The sequence below is a fragment of the Myotis myotis genome, unplaced genomic scaffold (assembly GCF_014108235.1).
Source record: "Myotis myotis isolate mMyoMyo1 unplaced genomic scaffold, mMyoMyo1.p scaffold_m19_p_15, whole genome shotgun sequence".
NCBI classification, from domain to species: domain Eukaryota; kingdom Metazoa; phylum Chordata; class Mammalia; order Chiroptera; family Vespertilionidae; genus Myotis; species Myotis myotis.
In genome coordinates, this window is record NW_023416319.1 from 18,471,089 (window position 1) to 18,497,325 (window position 26,237).

At 38.3% G+C, this 26,237-nt stretch overlaps 2 protein-coding genes and 1 pseudogene across 2 annotated transcripts in view; 1 reads left to right on the forward strand and 2 right to left on the reverse strand.

Annotated features, from left to right (window-relative positions):
• The first annotated feature begins 1,947 nt into the window (after positions 1-1,947).
• On the forward strand, positions 1,948-2,426 carry LOC118670355 (non-histone chromosomal protein HMG-14-like). The gene has a single exon (XM_036337390.1). The coding sequence runs from the start codon at positions 1,956-1,958 to the stop codon at positions 2,220-2,222; it is 267 nt and encodes an 88-aa protein (XP_036193283.1). The 5' UTR covers positions 1,948-1,955; the 3' UTR covers positions 2,223-2,426.
• A 3,825-nt stretch (positions 2,427-6,251) lies between these two features.
• On the reverse strand, positions 6,252-7,344 carry LOC118670310 (annotated as a pseudogene).
• Positions 7,345-9,333: 1,989 nt separating this feature from the next.
• The window catches only part of CUTC (cutC copper transporter), a 36,887-nt gene continuing 19,983 nt past the window's right edge, over positions 9,334-26,237 (reverse strand). Inside the window, 7 exon segments of the mRNA XM_036336380.1 lie at positions 9,334-9,839; positions 11,157-11,262; positions 15,067-15,094; positions 18,798-18,931; positions 22,184-22,219; positions 22,853-23,062; positions 24,764-24,823. Of these exon segments, the coding sequence (XP_036192273.1) occupies positions 9,725-9,839; positions 11,157-11,262; positions 15,067-15,094; positions 18,798-18,931; positions 22,184-22,219; positions 22,853-23,062; positions 24,764-24,823 (689 nt within the window). The 3' untranslated portion in view covers positions 9,334-9,724.

The window sequence follows — 26,237 nt, forward strand, 5'->3', positions numbered from 1 at the left end:
CGAGAGCTTGTGACTCAAAAAGTCAGCCGCGTCCTCAGGTGCTACCCCCTTTCCTCGCGCCGGCGCGCCGCCGTACCTCTGCACTTCACCTCCGCAGCGCCTCTGGCTCTCAGCGTGCTTTTCTTTCCTTCTAGTTGTGGACTTTACACTCAGCCAGCCTTCCTGTTGTTCTGGACGATGTTTGCTCAGTCCTTTGCGGTAATTTTCAATTGTTGTGTGAGGCGATAATTTCCCGGTGTTTACCTATGCCGCCATCTTAGTTGCTCTCCAGGGGTCAGCTTTTTTGATTAGCATACTAAAGTCTCTAAATGAACCCAATGAACATCAAGAAAGACAAAAGCATACAGCAAGCAGTGGTCCAATTACTTTCTCATATGATTACGTTTTTTGGGTCTTTTATTTGTTTTTAAGATTTAAAAATTGATTTTTAGAGACATAGGAAAGGAGAGGGAGAGAGAGAAACATCAATGTGAGAGCAGAACATCAATCTACTGCCTCCTGCATGCCTCCTACTGGGTTCGAGCCCACGACTCAGGCAATGTCCCCTGACCAGGAATCAAACCAGCAATCTCCCAGCGCATGGAATGACACCCAACCAACTGAATCACACTGGCCAGGGCTCATATGATCATGTTTTATGACTTATTTACTCCCAAGGTATTTGTCATCCATAATTAGGTCAACTAAATTTTGACAGAAATTTGTAATGTTTACCTTTTAGTTCCTCAATATGTACATTCTAAACTACTCATGTAATCAAATGGTCTTCTCATACTTATCACATAAATGTATGAAAGCATGACTAAAACCTGGATAAAAATAAGGTGCCAAATGTTTGTTAGAGATTGTGATTATTCTCATCCTTGTTGCCTGCTTCCACGGTTAAATATCTGAATGATTAAATGTTATATGGCCATTATCCCCTCAACATCCAACTGATGAGATTTTTTTTCAAAAAGGGAATGAAATCCTCATGTCTGAATCCATTCCTTTAGGAGCTAATTTTGACCAAAGAGGGGAAATGAGAAATTCTGATGAGTGAAATTATTGGCACTGACCTGGCTTACCTGAAGTGGTGATACTAATGGCACATGGGGAGACATTAGACAGCTCTGTCCTCCTTGCTTCAAAGCCAAACTCCAAAGGCTTTATAGAAAATTCACAAATACCTGCAATTGGTTTCCATGATGACCCAGCCAGCATACTCGATATTGGCCTTCCCATACTTTGCCCCCCAGCTAATCAGCTTAATAAAAAAATAAATAAATAAAAATAAAAAAACACCTTATTTTTCCTAATCTGTATACTTTATTTCCTTCCATCTCTTTTATAAGTCAGGCTTTGCCTTTGTGTATTGACAACAGTGTAATAACATCTCCCGCCTGTATAAAAAGCACCTGCATACAGACATCTTCCTAAGTACCGGGACTGCTCTTTGACAGTGGTGGCAATCCTCTACCTCTCTGCTTAACAGGTGGGAGAGGGCCTATTGCCTGGGCTCATCCAGCAAGTAATTGGGACAGCAAATTGGCTATGCTCGGAGATGTGCGTTGGGACTGAAGAGAAGACCTAGTGAGTAGTATGGCATGAGGAGGGTCACTTTCTAAAAATAACATGTAAGTCCCCTGCGATGTCTACCTGCAAATAAGAGGAACAAAAGTAATTGACAGGAATTATAATCATGTGTGGGCACAGGTGTATGTAAGAAATCTCAATGCTCAATTCTGCTGTGAACCTAAAACTGTTCTAAAATATGGTCTATTTAAAAAAAAAAAAAAAAAAAAAGCAAAAAATTAAAAAGCAACGGGCAGGGTTCTCCCAACTGCCCCCATCGCGGGGCGAGCAGCCTGGGCGGTGGGAGACGCAGCAGCGGCCAGGAAGCCCAGGTTCGCCAAGCCACTGACTAGGCACTCCACGGCCCTCAGGCCCCCAGCAGGTGCGGGGCCGCCGCCACGATGCCCAAGAGGAAGGTCAGCTCTGCGGAGGGGGCGGCCAAAGGGGAGCCGAAGAGGAGGTCGGCCAGGTTGTCAGCCAAACCCGCTCCTGCAAAAGTGGAAGCGAAGCCCAAAAAGGCGGCAGGAAAGGGTAAGTCTGCAGGCAAAAAAGTGCAAACGAAAGGGGAAAGGGGAGCAAAGGGAACGCAGGCGGAAGTGGCTGACCAGGAACCTGAAGATCTACCTGCGGAAAACGGAGAAACTGAAAACGAGTCCCACCTCAGATGAAGCAGGAGGAAAAGAAGCCAAGTCTGATTGATGTCATATGCCAGGTCTTATCGGTGGTCCCTGTCTCCCTTCTTGTACAATCCAGAGGAATATTTTTATCAACTATTTTGTAAATGCAAGTTTTTTAGTAGCACTAGAAACATCTTTAAGAAGGAGGGAATTCCACCTCATCCCATTGTTTAAAGTGTAAATGCTTTTTTTAAAGAGGCAAAATCATGTGCTGGTTGTTCATTTTTTGGTACAACCAGAAAATAGTGGGATATTGAATACGGGAGACTTTGATTGTCTTGGGTGTCAGCTTAACATTCCATAGACGGGGCTAGTTTTTACATCCTATAATACAAAGCATACTAAATGGCAGTTTGGAGTCAGTCATGCGTTTGCTATGTCTTGAACATTTTAAATTACTTCTATTCACATGTTTCTGGTAGAATTGTTTCCTAAAGAAAACCACTCCTTGATCTTGGCTCTCCCTGTCAGAATTTTGTGCATCTGAAACATCTTTGGTGTGGCAGTCCAGTTTTCCTAGTAACCTTGTCAATATGCTATGAAAGATTGATTATGTAGTATATATGCTATTAAATTGTGAATAAGTGGGACTTTGATGTAACAGCATATCAACATTTGAAGATATTGGTACTTGATACTCTATTAAGGAAAGTTAGCCTCTAAATTTTAAGCTGGAAAGTCACTGGAATAACTGTTTAGAAAAGAATCACAACTACATGACTTTACATTTTTGGTAGGTATGTTAAGAATTGTGTACAAATTGAAATGTCTGTGTACTGATCCTCAAAACAATAAAATCTCAATTATGAAGGAAAAAAAAAGCAACTGGCAGAACAGTATGTGACTCGATTTTGATATAAATTTTTATACTTATATGTATAGCCTATCCTATCTAATAATAGACAAACATGGCAATTGACCGTACCTTCCTACACCTCCCATTGGCTAATCAGCATGATATGCAAATTAACTGCCAACAAAGATGACGGCTAATTTGCATACTGCAGGCAGGGTGGGACAGCGCGAGCCGCCAGAGCGCTGCCATCCAGGGCAGCCCCTCCCCAGAAGCCCCAGAAGCCACCTGATATGGCAGTAACTCTATCAGTAAGCACTCTGAAAGTCAGTGGCATAAATGCACCAATTAAAAGACAGATTATGAGGGCGAATCAAAAACAAAACCCACTTTAAATATAAAGACACATATAGATTAAAAGTAAATGAATTAAGCTGCAGCCTGTTTTGCTCAGTGGGTAGAGCATTAGCCCGTAGACTGAAGGGTCCCAGGTTTGATTCCAGTCAAGGGCATGTACCTCAGTTGCTGGCTTGATCCCCAGTCCCTATCAAAGCATGTGCAGGAGGCAACCAATCAATGTGTCTCTGTCTTTTTCTTCACTCTCTCTAAAATTCAATGGAAAAATATCCTTGGGTGAAGATTAACAAAAACAAAGTAAATGGATTAAGTAACATTAAAGAGATTATAAGAAAAATATATTCCAAATTTTGTTAGTTGTATAATGGTTGTTTAAATTATTAACACCTAAGAAATTGGGTGAAGGGTACATATAATATGCTGTAGTATTCTATAGTTTTTTTTTACATGTATGAGATTATTTCAAATTAAAATATTAAAAAATTAAAAATTAATAAAATATTAATTAAAATGTATCTGCATTACATGAAAAATCTCCTAATTGCTTCTAGCACAATTTATTAAATTGTGCTAAAATTTACAAGGGTTCAATTAAAAAATATCTTAATTCTAAATGATATAATAGAAAATGTATAATAGTGCAATTATAAGCACTTATCTGAAAATACAAATTTAAAGAAGTGAATTTAAAGAAGGGATTAGCCAAAGAAAATATATGCATAATCCATGGACACAGACAACAGTATGGTGATGGCCAGAGAGAAGTGGGGGGCAAGAGCTGGGAAGAGGGGGCAAGAGGGGGGAAATAGGGACATCCTATATGATAATAATAAAAGGCTAATATGCACATTGACTGAACGGCAGAATGACCGGTTGCTATGATGCACACTGCCACCAGGGGGCAGATGCTCAATGCAGAAGCTGCCCCCTGGTGGTCAGTGCACTTCCATAGGGGGCGTGCCACTCAGCCAGAAGCTGGCTCATGGCTGGCCAGCGCAGTGGTGGTGGCAGGAGCCTCTCCCACCTCCGTGGCAGCACTAAGAATGTCCAACTAACGGTTTAGACCTGACCCCTTGGGGGCCTAAACCTTTAGTCGGACATCCCCCGAGGGCTCCCTGGCTGCCAGAAGGATGTCTGACTGCAAGCTTAGGCCTGATCCCCCGGGGAGTGGGCCTAAGTCGACAGGTGGACATCCCCCAAGGGGTCCTGGACTGTGAATGGGAGCAGGCCGGCTGAGAGATTCCCCACCACCACCCAGTGCACAAATTTTTGTGCACTGGGCCTCTAGTATTCAAATAATATGTATTAATTCAAGCAAGCTGTCAATAGTGATTATTCCATGGGCAATGGAGAGCAGGATCTTTGAACACTTCACTGTTTACATTATACACTGGCAAGGGTGGCATAAATGTCAGAGAAGTTTCTGCAAACCAAAACAGGTTCTGAAAGAACTAATGGAGGTAATTGCAGAACCATTATCTGAAATCTTTTAAATCACTGAGAACAGGAAAAGTATTATAAGACTGAATGAGCAAATGCCTTGATTTTTTAAATATAAAGGTGCTAAAAATCAGGTAAAATCTGACATTAACTACTGGAAAGATCTGGAAAGGTTTGCTAAATGAAGAAAAATTTTGGAGTTTTGAAAGGAAGGTGATCATTAAGAACCAGAATGAGTACTTTAAGAACAAACCAGGCAACCTAATTGAATTATCTTTTTTGATATGATTATTACACTGGCAACTGGTATAAGTGTATCCTGAATTCAGCAAGGCCTTTAGTTGTCTGAAGAAATGTAACCCAAAGAAGACCTCTACACGCATTCCAAAAGGGTCAGTGGTAGCTTCAGCACCTTCAACATTTTTATCAATGGCTGATAGGCATTAAGAGAATTCACATTTACTGGATATCTATTATATGTTAACCTCACATAGGTTTCTTAAATTAAAGAATATATTCCTATGTTTCGCACTCTAAAATTTTTGTCTCATTTAATCTTCCCCATAATCCTTAGAGATAGGTATTTTTATTCCAATTTTACCAGTTAGGAAACTGAGGTTCAGAAAGGTTAAGAAAACTGAACACCGAAGAAAGAATATATATTCTGGGGAGAAGGTCTGATGAGAAGATCTTGAAGATTTTATGATTTAATGAACATAATATTTACACAAAAGACAAACTACTGTAATGATTCCCGTTACCTAAGGATACACCATAGGACTTCTTTAAATCACAAGCTCTCCTAGGGTCCTGAAAATGCAATCTGAATATGTCAAAAATAAGCAAGTTTTCAGGGATGATCCTATTCTATAGGATGAGGTGCTCTGTGAATTCCTTCCTTTTATGTAATGGATATTTAAAGACTGCACTGGGAAAGACCAGAAGATCTACAGGAGTCAGAAAGCCTGGATTCTGGCCTTAGCTCTGCTGGTCTTTATGTAAAATGATTTCTTCCTAAATCTCTTCTTAATGGTTCAATGTGTGTGTGCTATAAGTAATTGATCACATGGAAATAACTCAATAGGAAGAAATGTTCACAATGACTCAGGGGAAAATATGCTGTATCATTTCTACTTAGTAAGCAAATGTTAAGTGAATTTCAATAACTTTGAAAAACCTACAAGAGTTCAATGTTCAAGATAACCACAGAGTTGTAAACTTTTAGTTAATGATTACAAATAGACTTAAAAAGAGTTTCTTTTCTTGTGCAAGATCTTAGAGTAGATATCTAGATTTAAGTGGTAACAATAAAAAGATTATTTTTTCCTTTACATTTTTTTCTCATTAAACTTTGTTTTAATAGGTCTCAAAATTCTATTAAAATTACTGATTTTAAAAACTACAGACTGAAAAAATGCCACACACAAAAACCCCAAAATGGTTCACAAACATTCTCCTTTCCTTCTGAAGGTTTCATGATGCATTATCATCATTAACTAGCCATTTACTATGAAACGTTAATGGCCAACTGAGACAAATGGTTCAGAGACCGTTCTTCCACCACTGATTAAGACTCGGGGGGCAGGTATTGGGTTAATAATGTTCACTTAGCCTTCTGAGCTTTCTGGGCAGACTTGGTGACTTTCCCGGCTCCAGCTGCTTTCTTGTCCACTGCTTTGATGACACCCACAGCAACTGTCTCATGTCACTAACAGCAAAATGGTCCAGCGGAGGGTAATCAGAGAAGCTCTCAACACACATGGGCTTGCCAGAAGCCATATCAACGATGGCGGAATCACTAGATTTCAAAAACTTGAGGCCATCTTCCAGCTTCTTTGCAGAATAATGATCAATCTTCTTCAGCTCAGCAAACTTTAAGCAATATGAGCTGTGAGACAAGCTAGCACAGGTGCACATCTGGCACTGATTTGACCTGGATGGTTCAGGATAATTACATGAGCTGTGAAGCCAGCTGCTTCCATTGGTGGGTCATTTTTGCTGTCACCAGCCACATTGTCATGATGAATACCTTTGACCGACACTGAAGTCCAGATTGTCCCCGGGAAGAGATTCCCTCAAAGCCTAATAGTGCATTTCAGCAGACTTTACTTCAGTTGTAACACTGAAGCTAAGGTGACCTCCATGCCAGATCTGAGAACATCAGTCTACATTTGGCCCATGGGGACAGTACCAGTACCACCAATTTTGTGGACATCCTAGAGCAGTGATGGCGAACCTATGACACGCATGTCAGAGGTGACACGCAAACTCGTTTTTTTGGTTGATTTTTCTTTGTTAACTGGCATTTAAATATATAAAATAAACATCAAAAATATAAGTCTTTGTTTTACTACGGTTGCAAATATCAAAAAATTTCTATATGTGACATCCTTAACAATTTCCTCCTCTCTCTCTGGCTGTGGGTGGCTCAGTGGAATCCATTTTGTTAACACCAACCATTAGTTGTTTCACATCCAGTGTGAAAGCCAGAAGGGCATGCTCATGGCACTCCTTGGAGGCCATGTGAACCCTAAGGTCCACTACCCTGTTGCTATAGCCAAATTAATTGTCATACCAGGAAACGAGTTTGACAGAGTGGGCACTGAGGGCAATGCCTGCCCCAGCGTTGAAGGTAGAGGGGTGTCACTGTTAAAGCTGCAGGAGACAGCTAGTCCTAAGTATAGCCCAGGATGCCCGTGAGGGGGCCCTCAGACACCTGCTTCACAACCTGCTTGATGGCATTGTATATGGCAGCTTTTTCCAGGTGGTAGGTCAGATCCACAACCAACACATTGGGGGTGGGGACATGTACCTTGTTATTCTATCCCCCTCCCTCCCAATCCCTAATTTCAAGATTAGGGCAGGGAGGAAAGGACTAAGAAAAAAGGCAAAGATAACTTCATTGAGCTGGTAGGGTAACCAAAATTTTCCAGTTCATCTGGCACTGAGGAGTTTCCCGGGATATGGGACTTTCAATGCTAAAATCAGAAAAGTTCCAAACAAACTGGGATGGTTGCCACCGTATGAGCTGTTTATAGTTCACCCTTGCTTAAGCAGTGGCTAACCATCACACTGTTACAGCCACTTCCCACAAGGTCCGACTCTTAGCTCTTCTAACATTGGAGACCTCCCAACAGCAATTTTCCATCACAGCTTATACCCTCAAGACGACCTCTTCCCCTTCCAAATCCTGTCCTTCAGCAATATAGTCTCTGCTGCTAGTAATATTTATTACTGGGTTAAGGTGGTAGCAACCAGATAGCTCTATTATAAGGGTAAGCTTCTACTTTTATGATTAGCAAGTAATCTATAGGGGGATGTTTTTTGTTTTTTGGGGTTTTTTTCCTTAAATATTTGTTAGCTTTATTTTAGAAAGTGCAAAAATATTTTTAAACTCACATCTTGACTATGTAGCCATGGGATTTTACAGATATTAAAATCAGAACCAGATAAAAAAAAAACTGAAAACAGAAGCAAGCAAAGAGCAAAATGTGCAGTGTTCAAATATTCACCCTAGGATATATATATATATATATATATATATATATATATATACACACACACACACACACACACATATACATATATATGTATATGTGTATATGTGTGTGTATATATATATATATAGTTTTAAATGTCTCTATCTATATCTATATAAATATATGTGTGTGTGTATATATATATATATATATAGAGAGAGAGAGAGAGAGAGAGAGAGAGAGAGAGAGAGATATCAGGGATTAAACCCACAAGCCAGACATGTGCCCTGACTGGGAATTGAGTCAGCAACCTTTCAGTGCACAGGACAAAGCTCAACCAACTGAGCCACTCCTGTCAGGAGTGTTCCAGTGTTTTTATTTTTATTTATTTTATTTTATTATTTTTTTTTATTGCTTAAAGTATTACAAAGGGTATTACATATGTCTCCTTTTTCCCCCCGCCCTTGACAATCCCCTGGCCTCCCCTACCCCCCAGTGTCTTATGTCCATTGGTTATGCTTATATGCATGCATATAAGTCCTTCGGTTGATCTCTTACCCCCCCCCCCCTTCTGCCCCCCTACCCTCCCCGGCCTTCCCGCTGCAATTTTTATTGATTTCAGAGAAGAAGAGAGAGCGAGAGAGAGCGAGAGAGAGAGAGAGAGAGAGATGGAAATATCAATGATGAGAGCGAATCATTGATTGGCTGCCTCCTGCCCACCCCCACACTGGGGATCGAGCTTGTAACCGGGTATGTGCCCTGACCAGGAATTGAACTGTGACCTCCTGTTTCATAGGTTGACGCTCAACAACTGAGCCACACTGGCTGGGCAAGTCTGGAAACTTTTATATCCTGCTTCCCAAGTCTGGGAACTTTTATGCTGTACCATTTTACTCAGTATCCTTAGCATCTTGCCCAGGGCAACATACCTAATCAATACATAATAAAAGAGACAATGAAGGTAAAACAAAACAAAAATCTTCTCTTTCAGATTTTGCCAGACTCTATTCAGAGTAAAAATAAGAGACTGCTGTAACAGTACAGACATTTTTATTTTATAAAAGAAAATGCAAAATACTGCTATGAAACTGTACCTAAAGTCACACTCTAAATTCATATCTTGCAATTGAATTTTCTCAGTTCATCAATTAATTCCAATGAAAACAGGCTAAACTTCTGTCCATGGAAGAAACATAGACCAGATTTAAACATGACAATGAAGATGGTTGGCAAGATTAGGCACAGGGAGTGATTTTAGCTCTGTTTCAAGTTTTCTTCTTGGAAACATTCTCCATGACCATGTGAGACTTAAAGCAAACACCGTGACTGTCCTGACCAGAGAAGGTTAAAGCAGTGTTATAGAGAATTGTGAACTATTCTTCTGCCTTCATCCTGTGATATCCATGTCTCTCAGAGAAGTCTCGCTAAACCAGACTATTCTTTGCAATAGCATTCAAAGTCCTTACTTGGGTCACATCTGTTACCTTTCGAGAATATTCTGAGGTACAAAGAGAGGCTCCCATGGCAACAGAGGGATTTCTGCAATAGAAATAATAAAGGAACAGATAATTATATGAGTTGTTAAATGAGCCCTCCTATACTGGCACTTCATTTTATGCAGTGGTTCTCAACCTTCTGGCCCTTTAAATACAGTTCCTCATGTTGTGACCCAACCATAAAATTATTTTCATTGCTACTTCATAACTGTAATGTTGCTACTGTTATGAATCGTAATGTAAATATCTGATATGCAGGATGGTCTTAGGCGACCCCTGTGAAAGGGTCGTTCAACCGCCAAAGGGGTCGCCACCCACAGGTTGAGAACCGCTGTTTTATAGGCTATTTCATGACCTAGAACAAGGGTAAGTCAAGGACTTTGGACTACTATATTTCATAATTTTTATTAATTAATTACTTGAAATATCTAGTAGCCAAATCTACCAGACAATATAACTTATTTGCATCTAAACTGTAAGTTGTAAGGCTCTTGCTTCTTTTACATCTCACTTTTCCCAACTTATAAATTATCAACTGCTAACTATTAAATTATAGGAGTCCTGTCAAGTATAATAAAAACACACACAATAGTTTCAATTCCTTAATGTGATAAAATTTCAAAATAACTGAAAATAGAGAGCAAAGGTAAAGGAAGACTAAGTATTAAAGGTAGGAGAGATAAAAATAACTATGACTTCCATTCTTACACCATAGTTATTGTTTGCTAAAGGAAAGCACAGGTGAAGGAGCACACACACTATCTGACTGATCTGAAGCTGAGAAACTGAATTAGTTTATTATTAACTTTTAACAATGACTTAATGAAATAATGGTTCACCTATGTTCAGAAGAGCCTGCTTTTTTAATGCAGGATAAGAACCGGTTTGCATTGTTTTGTGTGTGTTTTTAAAGAGACTTCCACATGCAGCACCTCATTTGGATGTGTCTGGAGTCTTGGAAACTTGACTACCTTACATTCTCCTACAAATGGACCTTGAGAGCTTATCTGGAGGGTCTAGCAGGGGAGCGTAGTTATGCGTATACCCGTGACCGAAGAACGGCCCTCTCCTCTATCAGGGAAGGCGGTCCTCTCCGACCTGCCGCGTATGGCTTTGGCAGGGATGCACATGGAACAGTGAGGGAGGAAGGGGACACCCGCCTAGCCAGCTAGATCAGCGGAATCAACCCTGGCAATCAATGGGGTGACAGATGTTGCAGGCAGATCACCCTCACATCAATACTTATGTACTAATCACAACATTCCATTCATTTATCAAGCCATTAACTAAGGTTTTCCTATGGGGGGAAATAAAGATTAATCCCATCCCTTCTTGTATGAGTCAAATAATACACTTTTACCGAAACTTCATTCCTGAATCTCTAGCAGACCGAGCAGAACAGTGGAATTCTGTAGCACCAGAACCCTCAAGGATTCTTTGTAGATTTCTGTCTGTTATGCCACCCCCTGTTGGAAAAAATAAGTAATACATTAAAGTAGAATAGAACTTTGCATAAAATTTAATAAATAAATTTCCATACTGAAGTTTCTCATTAACTCAAGAATTATTCTTTCTCTCCTAAGCTAGAATAAAGTTAGAAAAGAATGATGAAATACAAACTACAGATTTTGAAGAACAACTGAAAAGTTCATAGAACCTATGATGGAATCTTCTATATCCATTGGTTTATATAACAATGCTGTATGTTACAGACTTTAAATTTAAAGAGATTATTCTGCCCTGACCGGTTTGGCTCAGTGGATAGAGCGTCAGCCTGCAGACTCAAGGGTCCCAGGTTCGATTCCGGTCAAGGGCATGTACCTTGGTAGCGGGCAAATCCCCAGTGGGGAGTGTGCAGGAGGCAGCTGATCGATGTTTCTAACTCTCTATCCCTCTTCCTTCCTCTCTGTAAAAAATCAATAAAATATGTATTTTTTAAAAAATAAAGAGATTATTCTAGGGCAAGGAAAATCATCAAGCGCTCTATCCCTGCTCCCTCTCAATTAAAGAAAAATCAAATTAAAACAAAAGGAGGCCAGGCTAGAGGACAAGGCTACACAAGCACAGCCTTAGAAATGCGTCTGAAACGGAACCGCCAAGATTTCCTCTCTGGATCAGCATTCAAAGACCATGATGTCATTGGAAATGGGAACAATGACGGGTATCATACAGCTTATTCATTATAATATCAAATTCTTGTTTCATTTCACGGAAGAATCCGAATCTACGTTATAAAAACTGCACAGTCAAGTACTTTATGATGACTCATTTGATTTGATGAACAGTATCTAAAAGCTTGTATATAATCATATTCTCAACTGATTCCAGATTATAAATATAAAATTACTGATCTTCATATCCTTGTCTCCTAATATATAGGAGTATTAAATAAATATTTTTAATGACTGATAAAATATGTACTTTGTATCTCAGGTTGCTGAAGTAACTTGACTTTACACCCTCTTTTGGACTCATTAACTTTTTTCTTCTTAGAGGCACAGTGACATCACTGAGCCCTAAGAAGTAAAAAGGATACAGACTGAGAAGTTGGATTTGGACTGGAATTCTGGCTCCACCACTGTAACTGCTCACAGCTATGTGACCTTAGATAAATTACGTTAAACCATTGAGCCTCAACCACGAGAGGGGTTTCCTCAGAGCTTCTTATAAGGATTAAAAGGCAAATATGTTGTTTCCTTCTAACTCATAACAAGATGTCTGGCTCCTGAGCCTGTGTTGCTCCAGTTATCAGCGGTTTAGGACACAGGTAGTATATTTTCGAAACACAGAGTGACACATCTTTACAGTTGGAACCAAAGAGTTCAATAGCCTCTCTTTGCAGGTGAGGAAACGAACCTAATTATGTTGTAAGCTTCATTATGAAAATCCCTGGAGGGAAACCACTACGTTCTATTTATCTTTAGATTTCTCCATGGTCAGGAGCACCTGCTTCAATTGTGCTGACTACATGGAAGAATATTCATTAGACATTCAGTTTGACTTATCTAGGAATTTTTCCTTGTTGGTACTTATTTTCGTGAAATTTTAATAATTTCTTTATAGATCCATTCTGTGAGCTCCTCGAGTAAAATGATTACTTCATATTCATTTCTGTCTTTCATATCCACCACAAAACTTAGCATATAATTATCACTTGCTTGGTAAGGTTTGTTAAATAATCACAAATATTTTTGTATGCAACATCTTCTCACCTCAAGAGTAAGCCTTTTGAGGAAGTAGTTCCTTGTGTAACTCTGCATGCCTTGCACATAGTAGATAACTTCAAAATTATATAATAAGCAAAGGCAACCTTAATATTAACAATTATCTAAGCCCGGTTATTAACTGTCAAGACTAAATACATTTTGTTTTAAATGGAAATGCATTAAAAACAGTTAAGTGTTTTTAATAAAGGGTCTCAATTTGACAGATAACATATGCTTTCTATCTGTTCACATTTCAGGGACTTGCTACTGATCAAAACTTTCCTAAATTTCTGATGCTATCCCTTTATCCGGCCTCTTTTTAAAAGTTGACCTTTATTTGGCTATCACCATTTTGACCCCTAGTTAGTCTTGGCATCACTGGTAGTGAGACAACCAGACACACTATGCCTTCTGATGTGATATAATATGATATATACAGACTCACCCACAAAGTACTCTTACCAAAAATATTTAAACAAAATCTAATCAAGCCTTATGATCTAGCTACCAGTTTATAGGCAGTGCAGTGGCTAGGAAATACACATTAAACAATATCAAAAGGAAGCAATCTGATAAATCCAGAAAGTAGGACATTTTACAGGTAAGTGGCCCAAACTGTTTAAATTTCATTTTTTAAAAATATATTTTATTGATTTTTTACGGAGAAGAAGGGAGAGGGATAGAGAGTTAGAAACAATGATGAGAGAGAGAAACATCGATCAGCTGTCTCCTGCACACCTCCCACTGGGGATGTGCCCGCAACCAAGGTAATTGCCCTTGACTGGAATCGAACCCGGGACCCTTCAGTCCGCAGGCCGACGCTCTATCCGGCCGAGCCAAACCGGTTAGGGCTTAAATTTCATTTTTTTAAAAGACAAGAAAAACTTCTATATTAAAAAAAATATTAAGATAACAACCAAGTGCAATACTTATTCTTTGATGGGATCCTGATTTGAACATATCAGCTATAAAAAAACATTCTGGGGGCAACTAGAGAAAAGAGGGTATTGATTATTAAATGGCATTAAAGAATTAGAGTTTATTTTGATAAATATAATAATGGTATTGTGATTACAGTAAAATGCCCTTATTTTTTAAAGATGCATAAAGATAAAATGTCAGGATGCCTTTAATTGAACTTTAAAATACCTCAGGATGCCGAAACCGGTTTGGCTCAGTGGATAGAGCGTCGGCCTGCGGACTGAGGGGTCCCAGGTTCGATTCCGGTCAAGGGCATGTACCTGGGTTGCAGGCACATCCCCATTGGGGGGTGTGCAGGAGGCAGCTGATCGATGTTTCTCTCCCATCGATGTTTCTAACTCTCTCTCTCCCTTCCTCTCTGTAAAAAATCAATAAAATATATTTTAAAAAAAAAATACCTCAGGATAAGAAGAAACAAATGTCGCAAAATGTTAAATCTATAAAATGAGTATATGCCTTTTTCTATTCTTTTATATGTTTGAGAAATTTAATAATAAGAAAAATTAAGATAATATTTATATTTGTCTCCCTCTGCTTCTCGGTCACCTTATTCAATTCTTTAAAAATTATTCATTTCTAATGATCTGTAATGTACTTAACTGATCTTATAGTTATCATCAGGAGCACATGATCCAACTGTGCTGACTACAAGGAAGAATTTGGTGATCAGATTTTCAGGAACTGAGTATTACATCTATCCAGGGGTAGTATGTTTGTTTATACTTTGTTAACAACTTGGACATTTGGCCCTAACACAGAGTAGCAGCAAATTTGGTGTGCCTCACCAGAGATAAACATCTTCACTCATAACATTCTACGCTATAGGAGCGCAAACATGGGGAAAGCCCAATCTAATCTACTTCCTTTTTTTGCTCTTCTCTGAGCTTATCCCTGCTAAAATGTTCTCTTCCTTCTACAGTTTTAAATTCCAGCAGAGATCTGCCATCTTAAACAATTTAATCAAACGATATATTCTTTCTGAACACCATGCACTAAAACTTTCCCCCATACTGCCCTGCCTCCTTTGCTCTTCCTTCATCAGAGCTCAGTGTTATACTAGTGAATTGATGGATAGATAAATACCTGGCATTACCACAATCCTGCCTTTTGCCTGAAACAAGAAAAAAAAATAAACAAGTAAATTTTAGTATCTTTCTCTAAATGAGATAGTAAGGCAGTGAGAACAGAAACATAAGTATATTAAACTTTAAAAATTACTATTAATGTTTACTTTTCAGTAGATCTTTTGTTTCTCTGGGACCTTAGGTAAGCAAGATGTTCAGCAAAGTAACTCTTTCTATCCAGTTATTTATTGTATTACTTTAAAAACCTGTACTGTTATGAACACAAAGAATAGAAGGCTACAATATAAATACAGAATAATCACATCACTTTAAGAAAAGTCATTACTGAAAGATAACACTACTCTGAGCTTTGGTAGATGATGGGATGGAAGTAGGGGGGTGCAGGAGACAGCCTATCCGTGTTTCACTCTCACATAAATGCTTCTCTCTCTCCCTCTCCCTCTCCCTCTTGCTCTAAAAAGCAATTAAAAATGTCTTTTTTGTGTGTGTGTTTTTTTAAAGTGTTTCTTCCCTGACATGGTGAACAAGAGCAAGTTCCTACTCTCATGGAGTTTACATGTTCAAGGAAGACAGGTATATTTATATAATAAAATTTCAGGTAGCAATAAGCACAATGGGGAAAAAATTAAGCAAGGTAATAAAGAGTAAAAGGGAGGGGATACTTCATAAAATGTAATAACTGTTAGAGAAATAAGTGGAAGCAGACTGTTTAGTATTCTCAAATGTACCGAAGGAAGCATCTATAAAACAAAATATTATCTAGAAAGGTGAAATGATTTTAAGAAGGAAAAAAGTATTACTTAACTGTTTCTTCTAAGTGAAAACTTTCTAAGACAGAAAAATGATACTTTTAAGAAATTAGTTCTATCACTTTTTTTGGATTATTTATAGATAGCTATATGCTCGCCTAAGGTTATACAGTGATTTAACATATAAAGCACACTTTTTGTCATCTGAAGTAATCCACAGCTATTCTAGGAGGTAGAATAGGCTAACTCTGTAGTGGAGGAAACTGAAGTTTATGAAGTTTATGATGTTAGGGCAAGGTCACTACAGATAAGAGGCAAAGCCAGGATTTAAACACAGACCTTTCTAACCCCAAGGCCTCGGCAGGCTTTAACCAGCACATGTAGAATATATCTTGAAGGTAATTGCTTCAAGAAGTAAGTTAGCATGATCCCACATGAAATCTGAAAAGGTCGAATACATAGAAGCGGAGAGTAGAATGGTGGATACTAGGGGCAGGGAGCTGGAGGAAATAGGGAGATGTTGGTCGAAATGAATAAAAATTATTCATTTCTAACGATCTGTAATGTACTTAATTGATCTTATAGTTATCATCAGGGTCGTGTTCTCCTGATGATAACTATAAGATCAATTAAGTACATTACAGATCATTAGAAATGAATCATTTTTAAAGAATTGGATAAGGTGACCTAGAAGCAGAGGGAGACAAATATAAACAAACAGAGTTGCAGTTATGAGGATGAGTAAGTCTGGAGATCTAATGTACAGCATTGTGGGGGTTCAGAACAAGCCATTCCAAGATGTGACTCAGTAGCATGCTGATTAATTTGAGCTTTACTTTGAAGTTTAGCAGCAGGCTTAAGAGAAGTTCTGCCTCTCCCTCCCCTCTACCTAATTAGAAGAACAGAGATTTTGCCCATAATAAGCTATTATCAGAGATAACTTCTTTTGACCTATCCATAGGGTAGGGCAAACTTCAATTTACTAAACCTCTGTTCTTATCATCCTGCAATGACCCTTGGAAGCCCTCATTATGCATCCCTAACTTAGGATGTCCTATATACTCATGCTCCCTTTCTTCCTCTGAACTTACGGGGTTCCCATACATATGTATGTATTAAATTTGATTATTTTCTCTTGTTAATCTGTCTCATATTTATATGATTATTAGACCTGCCAGAAGAACCTTGAGGGTAGAGGAGAGTTTGTTTCTCCCCCACAATATTATAACTACAGTTAATAATGCTGTATTTAAAATTTGCTAAGAGTAGATTTCAGGTGCTCTCACCACACACACACACACACACACACACACACACACACATGCAAGCACACCACTTGGTCATGACCATAATACAAATGCCCTGTACTTACTATATGCTTAATAAATATTTGTAAAATCAGTAAGTTCCAGACTAGCAAAGTCACATCAGATTCTTATGTGAAATTCCTAAAAATTATTTTCATGACTATACAAACGATGTCTACCCAGGAACACTAAATATTATTATTAAAAATAGCAGTAGTAATAATAATAGAAACTAACATGTATTAAGGTATATTATATGCCAAGCCCTGTGCTAAGGCCCTTAGATATCTTATCTCTACCAACCTTCAGAGCAATCCTATAAAAGGAGTATTAAACTTATCTCAACTTCACAATGGAGAAAACAGAGGTTTAAAGGTTAGTGATCTACTCCACATTACACAGCAAATAACTCTCAAACCTAAGTCTCAAATCCAGAACACTTTCTTCTCAAAGTCCATACTCACTAATTAGAATGCCTCTATACTGATGTCAGAAAAATATAGGCATCCCCCAATTATAAAGCCACCTTCTGACTGCTCTACAAATGATGCTAATTAACGCACAAGGGCGTACAAGAGAAAAATATTGTATTTCCTCCTATCCTATATAACAGTGGTTCTCAACCTTCCTAATGCTGTGACACTTTAATACAGTTCCTCATGTTGTGGTGACCCCCCCAACCATAAAATTACTTTCGTTGCTATTTCATAACTGTAATTTTGCTACTGTTATGAATCGTAATGTAAATATCTGATATGCAGGATGTATTTTCATTGTTACAAATTGAACATAATTAAAGCATAGTGATTAATCACAAAACCAATATGTAATTATATGTGTGTTTTCCAATGGTCATAGGCGATCCCCGTGAAAGGGTTGTTCGACCCCCAAAGGGGTCGCGACCCACAGGTTGAGAACCGCTGCCATATAATAAAAGGCTAATATGCAAATCGACCAAACTATGGAATGACCTGTCGCTATGACACACACTGATCACCAGTGGGCAGATGCTCAATGCAGGAGCTGCCCCCTGGTGGCCAGTGCGCAACCACAGGGGGAGCACCACTCAGCCAGAAGTCGGGCTCATGGCTGGCGAGTGGCAGGAGCCTCTCCTGCCTCCGCAGCAGAGCTAAGGATGTTTGACTGCAGGCTTAAGGGGAGCAGGCCTAAGCGTGCAGTCAGACATCCCCTGAGGGCTCCCGGGCTGTGAGAGGATTCCCCCTCCCCCAAGTGCACGAATCTCATGCATCAGGCCTCTACTCTTGATATAAAGAAAGTAATGAGAGAAGAATATAGCTTTAGTTTTAGAATTCACCTAAAATGATAATTACCTCAAATTTTATATGGGATCCCCTGAGAATACATAGACAGTCAGTGAGAAGATATGGCTTAAAACTATGCAATGCTGATGGCAGAGAAAAAGTAAAATTTGCTCTGGTTACCCAAATTAGGAAAGATCCTTAGGCATTGTCTATAATCTGATTTTAAGAGCCTTGATTACTAAAAGAGCTCATGTGAAAGAAGTAAGAATTATATAAATATATTATTGCACGCTTCTTTTTTTTCCTATAGAGTAAACTTGAAGTCAGTAATATTTAGTTTCACAACTCATCTAAACAGCAGAATATCAGAAGAACCACAACAGTCTTAGGAAGAAAAGAAATTGCATGTACCTGATCTATGAGTCGCTTTATTAGAGGTAGCCCTTCTAGCGCTGAACTGTCACAGCCACTGGTCAATACGCGGTCAAATCCCAAGGTTAACAGAGTCTCTAGCGCTGCCATTGGATCGTGAACCATGTCAAAGGCTGAAATAAATAAAATTGATTTGAATTTTGAACAGATATCAGTAACACAGTCATGATTAAAATGTAGTAGTATACACAGTGGTATGCTGGACCTGGCTGGTACTGGCTTGCAGGAGTCCATTGTTAAATATTCAGAAATTTTGTAAGCATGATTGTTAATCCACTGGCAGCTTGAAATCACTTAAGGTGTTGGTATTTTTTAAAATCCTCACCCGAGTTTATGTTATTATCGATTTTAGAGAGAGAAACATCAATTGGTTCCCTCCTGTACGACCTGCAACCTGGGTATATGCTCTGACTGGGAATTGAACCCTAGACCTTTTGGTATACAGGATGATGCTTCAACAAACTAAGCCACACTGGCCAGAGCAAGGGGGGAGTATTTAAACCACAGAAATCAACAAATACTACATATCAGGGTTGTTCCCCCCAAGAGCCAGTTTACCAGCACACCACAGTCTGCATACAACTGATGGTATGCATGATCATTTAGGTGGTACACATCTGAATAGAAGCATTTACTTAAATGCATATCAGAGTGAAAATTTTCCATTTCTCATTACTTAAAAAAATTTCTCTTTAAAATAAATGTATTTAGGATTTATTTTAAGGAAATTATTAAATAAATTTTCACAGGAAGCAATCAGGTATGGTACAATTATAAATGTGACAGGCAAGTGACTCAATTTTGGGAAAGTCTGCCTGAGGCTTCAGACAAACTGAATAAGTAGGATGAAATATTACTCACCAGTTCTAAAAGAGACCTTGGTTCACATCCTCGTTATTGACTAATGGCTTGTACTAATCTATTTACCCTGCATACCCCAGGCTCACTGTACAAAGACAGTTGTTTACACGGATTGCATGAGGTTTCTTTCCCATCTTACTTTCTAAAAGACATCTCTCCTCCTCCAAGAGTAAAGTGGCACTAGAAACCTCAAACAGAAAAATTACTTGTGCTTTGGTTTTCAGCATCACTATATGATATGGAAGTTCTAATAGATGAGGAATTAGGTGCTAGGACCCTTTCTTTCATCATTAAGTGTATGGAAGCAGCTAAATCTACTATTTTCCTTTTTGGTGACAGCATCTTCTCATCAGTGATTACACTATCATACTATCTCATAAAACACATGAGTGAAAAAAATATGGAACTCAAGCCTATATAAAAATTTGAGAACATGAAAACATTTTTTAAACTTATTGAATAGTTTAATAAACGTATATAAAATATGTTAGTATAAGTGCCTGCAGGTATGACTAAAAAGTCAGTTTTGTGATATAAAGGAAAAGAACAGAAATTTGAAATGATTTAAAAAAAAAGAGAACTGTATTTATTTTATTTTATATATATATATTATATATATATATTTTATTTCAGAGAGGGAGATGGAGAGAGAGATAGGAACATTAATGATAAGAGAGAATCATTGATCAGCTGCCTCATGCATGCCCCCTATACTGGGGATCGAGCCTGCAACCTGGCATGTGCCCTTGACTAGAACTGAACCCAGGACCCTTCAGTCCACAGGTTAATGCTCTATCCACTAAGCAAAACTGGCCAGGCCTGAAATGATTTTCTTAGTTTAAGAACAAAAAAATATATTCAGTATGATGGGTTTATTTTGAATTATTTACAATATCAAATTTTAAACTATATGTTTTTCAGATAAATGTTTACTGATTAAAATTACTTGCCATATTCAAACACTTTTTTTAACTAGCCTCAAGGTTCTGATTTTTAAGCAACCTAACATCTTTTAGTTATTGCTAGTTAATGAAAAGCACTGCTAAATAGCATGTCAAAAAAAGTTTTGTGGTGGCATTACCCATTTAAAGAAAAACAAGGTAATAATTGCTTTATTTCTAGTTTATATAAATGGATTCAAGTGCTGGTATCTACTCTTATCCTAATCTCTGAATGCCTACAAAAGGTCAGAAAAACATTCAACAATTTCTCAAACATGCTACCAAGTCAAAAAAAGACTGACTGAAGACTTCCTTCTTTTCTTGTACAATAGCAGCGCCCTCTGAAGGCAAAATGAAATGTTCCTTCATTTTCCAATGTTTAGAAAAGTGTATAGAAATTATAACTCTGATTTACAGGCAGGAAGTACTTTTACATGAAATTAGATATATTTTAGAAATTATTCTGATGTAGATATAGATAAGTTATCAATACTGTAAAGCAATTTTGTGCACTGTAGTGAACATCTATCTGTTCATTGACAATCCAGCATCTATTTCTTCTTTCCTCCTTCCTAACAGAATCCAGTTCTTTTTCATATATCCACCCCCTCTCTGCCCATGAATCAAATGTTCTTCTAGGGAAGCTGACCTCACTCCTAGATACAGAAATAGTCTTGTCAACCTTAACAAGCAGTAAACTTCATTTCACTGGTCACAGTAATTTCTTCTTTTGGGGGTTGCATAAGACCTAAGGCAACCTAATAAAAATGAACCTCAGGATTGTTGCTTAGAATGCTGTGACAAGTATATGTACTCATAGGCAGTGCTTATTCTCTCCCTCTATTATAGTCCTCCACCATCTATATATACATGTGTGTGTGTGTGTATATATATATGTAAATAGATTAATTTCAGAGAGGAGGGGAGAGGGAGAGAGATAAAGATCAATAATGAGAGAGAATCATTGATTAGCTGCTTCCTGCACAATCCCTACTGGGGATCGAGCCCGCAATGCAGGCATGTGCCCTTGACCAGAATTGAACCTGGGACTCTTCATTCTGCAGGTTGATGCTGTATCCGCTGAGCCAAACCAGCTAGGGCCCCACCATCTATTTTTCTTCACCACCATCTATTTCTAACAACTTTTCAAAACTAAGGCTTTATATATTCCAGAAACTGCATTTCTAAATTTACAACTGTTAGTCCCAAGATCAGTATAAAGAAACCAATTGGGCCCTGGCTGGTGTGGCTCAGTTGGTTGAGAGTCATCCACTGAGCACCAAAAGGTTGCAGGTTCAATTCCTGGTCAGGGCACATACCCAGGTTGCTGGTTTGATCCCCAGTAGGAGTGGGTGTGGGAGACAGCTGATTGTTGTTTCTCTCTCACATTGATGTTTCCCTCCCCTCTCACTTCCACTCTCTCTAAAATTTAAAAAAAGAAGAAAAAGCCAATTGGTAACACTGTAACACTATGGAATTGTGTTCCAAACAAAGCTTGTGGCGTCTGGTGAAATTAGAAAGCTGACACTATTCAACAGAATTTCTAAAATGGAAATGACTCACCTCGGTGGAAAGTGACTGGCAGAGGACGGCACATAGCTATAAAAGAAAGTCACATAACAACATGAATGATGAGATCATCACTGATTACTATAGATAGAATTCCCCATGTTAGATGGGACTTTTATATATCTTCCTCTCCTAAGTGGAGCTGAAATAATAATAAAATGGCAGCCTTTCAAATTCAAAAGTCCTATGTTCCCATTAATCTCTGATTTTTATATTTAAAAAATGATCATATTCTTCTTAGAGGCACTAAATAAAAATTATATAATCTGGCTACTATAAGGGCAGCATTATATCCTCCGAGGATCTTCAAGAATACTTGGCCTAATAATATAGATAGTTTACTTCTGTCCCCTCCACATTTCCCCATCCTCACCAAATGCAAAAGCTTCTGTGGTTTTTGGTGCAATAATTGAAAGAATTAAGGTAAACTTTCCTTTAATTCTTCAGGGACGTGGCAAAACCTGATCTATCGAAAAGAGTCAGGGAGACTATGCCACACATACCCCCTGCACAAACATCTAAAAAAAACAACTATTTATTATCGTTTATACTAACTTATACTAGTGCCTGAAAAGTCAGCTTTGTGACTGTGCTTTTCTATATTGGAAATATTAAAATGCAAGCATCATTAGAGGCCTTTTGGTCTCAGATATAAATTCTTACCCACAAGCGACGTGCACAGCTCTTTGTCAATGTGTCCATCCTCAGTCAGTGCCCCAAACACCAAACCATCAGCACCATAAAGCTTGGCAAGACGAATGTCAGCCTTCATCACCTCAACCTCACGATCTGAATATAAAAAGTCACCTCCGCGTGGCCGAATCATCACAAACACTGGGATCTGGACACACTGCTTCACCACCTGAAGGACGCCTGTAAGAAGAGGAGTCAGACTAATTAAAATACAAATATGAGCTAGAAGCTCAAGGAAGTCAATAAAATATTACTGGTCTTGCCCTGGCTGGTTTGGCTCAGTGGACAGAGTGTCAGCCTGCGGACTCAAGGGTCCCAGGTTCGATTCCAGCCAAGGGCACATGCCCCGGTTGTGGGCTCATCATTGATTTTTCTATCTCTCTCTCCCTCTCTTTCCTCTCTCTGAAATCAATAAAAATATATATTTTTTAAATTATCAGGCAGGAAAACAAGATGCATCATGTGGCAATAAATCAATCAAACAAAACCAACCTAGAACTCATACAGATGGTAGAATTAGCAGTCAAGTCACTAAAATAGCTATTATAACTTTATTCCATTCAGAATGTTAAGAAGCTGCATGGGAGATATTATAGACTTAAATTTCTAGAGATGAAAACTAAAATGTGTAAGATGAAAAACACAGTAGGTGGGATTAACAGTGATAAGACATTGCAGAGAAAAGTTCAGTAAACCTGAAAACAAAGCAACAGGATCTATACAAAATGAAACAGAGAGAAAAAGAAGATAAGAGCAGTTCATCAGTGAATTATAGAACAAATATAATCAATTGAAAATATTCAATTATAAGTGTAACTGAAGTCTCTAAAAGAGGGAGTGAAGGACATTGAAAGCTGAAAATTTTCCAAATGTGATAAAAAGTATAAATGTACAGATCTAAGAAACATGAAGAAAACTACACTCAGGGACATCATAATCAAACTGCTCCAAACCAAAAATAAAGAAAAAATATCTTAAAAGCAGCCAGAGCTTGTTTGGAGGTTCTGCAGGGGAGCGCAGCTACTCCTATACCCTTGACCAAAGACCGGTCCTCTCCTCTTCATTCAAGCACACACGCAGCTTCGTGAGGGACACACATGATCAGTGAGGGAGGAAGGGGACACCCACCCAGGCAGCCAGATCAGCCCTGTGGTGATCAATGGGGTAACAGATGTCGCAGCCAGACTGCCCTCACATCCTAACAGATAACTGACTCTTTAAAAAATACCAGAGTTGTGAAAATTGTTGTGAACCTTGCGGGCAGGTTAAACAAGTGTGGGGTGATCAACCCCAGATTTGATGTGTGACTCAAGATCTAGAAAATGGTGGACTAACCTGCTTCTGGCACATCAGTTTGGTTTCATTGTACTGACAACATCAGTGGGCATCACAGATGATCACAGATGATGAAGAAGTAAGACCAAAACACACAGAAGGGAAAGGCCTGGGGTTCTTTCTCTAGGGATGTGCGACATGTGTGCAAATAAAATGCCTCAGTGAGAATAATAATAAGCAGTGTGCAATTTTTAACACATGTAGAAGTAAAACGTATGTCAGCAACACAAAGACCAGAAGGGGAGAAATGAAAACCAAACTCAATAAACTGAGGATGCCAAAATGGAAAGATAAAAGAAAACTCTGGTTGTTGATATTACTGCACAGCAACTGAGCCAATATTAAGAGCAACTACCTACATCTCAACTTTTTAATGTCTAAAAAATCGACTTGATCACATCTTTGATAGACAAGTTTATTTACAACCATAGGCATATCTAACTAATACAATATCCATAGCATAGTTAACATGTTAGTAACATTGTAAAGGATTCCCATGAAACAAATTATCAATTGTCTCCAGGAATCCAAAAAATGGACACTTACCCATGCTGGGTGTGGTTCCTCCTTCCAATAAGCCAGAACATAATTCAATCCGACTAGCACCTGTGATTAAAAAAAAAAATTTTTTTTTGAAAATTAAAAAATATTTTTAAAGGCACCAAAGGACTTGAATGCATGCATATAAGCATAACCAATGGAAACAGACACTAGGGAGGTAAGGGCATGGGGGGTGTGGGGGTGGGGGTGTGGCAGGGGAGAGGTCAATGGGGGAAAAAGGAGACATATGTAATACTATATGTAATACTTTAAACCAGGGGTCCTCAAACTTTTTAAACAGGGGGCCAGTTCACTGTCCCGCAGACTATAGTTTAAAAAAAAACTATGAACAAATTCCTATGCACACTGCACATATCTTATTTTGAAGTAAAAAAACAAAACGGGAACAAATACAATATTTGTATTTGCATGTGGCCCGCGGGCCGTAGTTTGAGGACCCCTGCAAAGAATTTTAAAACAAAGCATTGCTCAAAAATTACTGCCCAAAATAAACTCTTATTAAATAGCAAACTTAATATTTTTTCCAAATATAGAACAAAAAGTGTTAGAAATAGAGAAATCAAATTATAAAACTAAAGTAAAAGTCTATTTTTAATTCCACCTATATTCTCCAACTCACATTATGTTACTGGTAGTCAACTTTAAGTGTTAACTCAAGTTAAACTAGGTCTCTTAAAATTTTGTATTACAGTGTTGTCTCTCCATGTACAAGAAAGAGACTTAGAATAAAGAAGTTTCTAGCCTTAGCTGGTTTGGCTTAGTGGATAGAGCATCAGCCTGCGGACTAAAGGGTCCCGGGCTCAGTTCCGGTCAAGGGCACATGCCTGGTTGCAGCCTAAATCCCCATTAGGGGGTGTGCAGGAGGCAGCCAATCAATGACTCTCATCATTGATGTTTCTATCTCTCTCCCTCTCCCTCTCCCTTCCTCTCTGAAATCAATAAAAATATATGTTTTTTAAAAAGAAGAAGTTTCTAGATTGATCATAGTGGAACTCTGGACTCTTCACTAATAAGAAAATAACAGTGTTTTCCAAGAGAGTCTTTATTATTCTAAGCTTTAAAAAAGCATAGTTAATTTAAATAGCTTAACTCAAGGTAATCTCAAGAATAGGAAAATACTGAAAGCTAAAGAACTATCAGACTATGGGTTATGTCAAAAGATCTCAGGAACTAGTTTGAAAAGGCTACTCCCTACCAGCCAAAGACGGGACCTTTTGAGCATCAACAAAAAGAATAACTACAGTGTGTTAAAATACATCAAATATGTCTAAATCTAGGTTTATAATGATAAAAAAAATTCATTGAAGAATAGAGAACAAACTCATTATCTCAAAAATCAGTAAATAAGGGAAAAGAAGCAAGTATTTATTCTGCCTTTCTTGTATGCCCAAACAGATGATGAGGGAAAATCTTCTTTACAGAAGTATACTACTAATAAAATGTAAACAAATGCTAACTT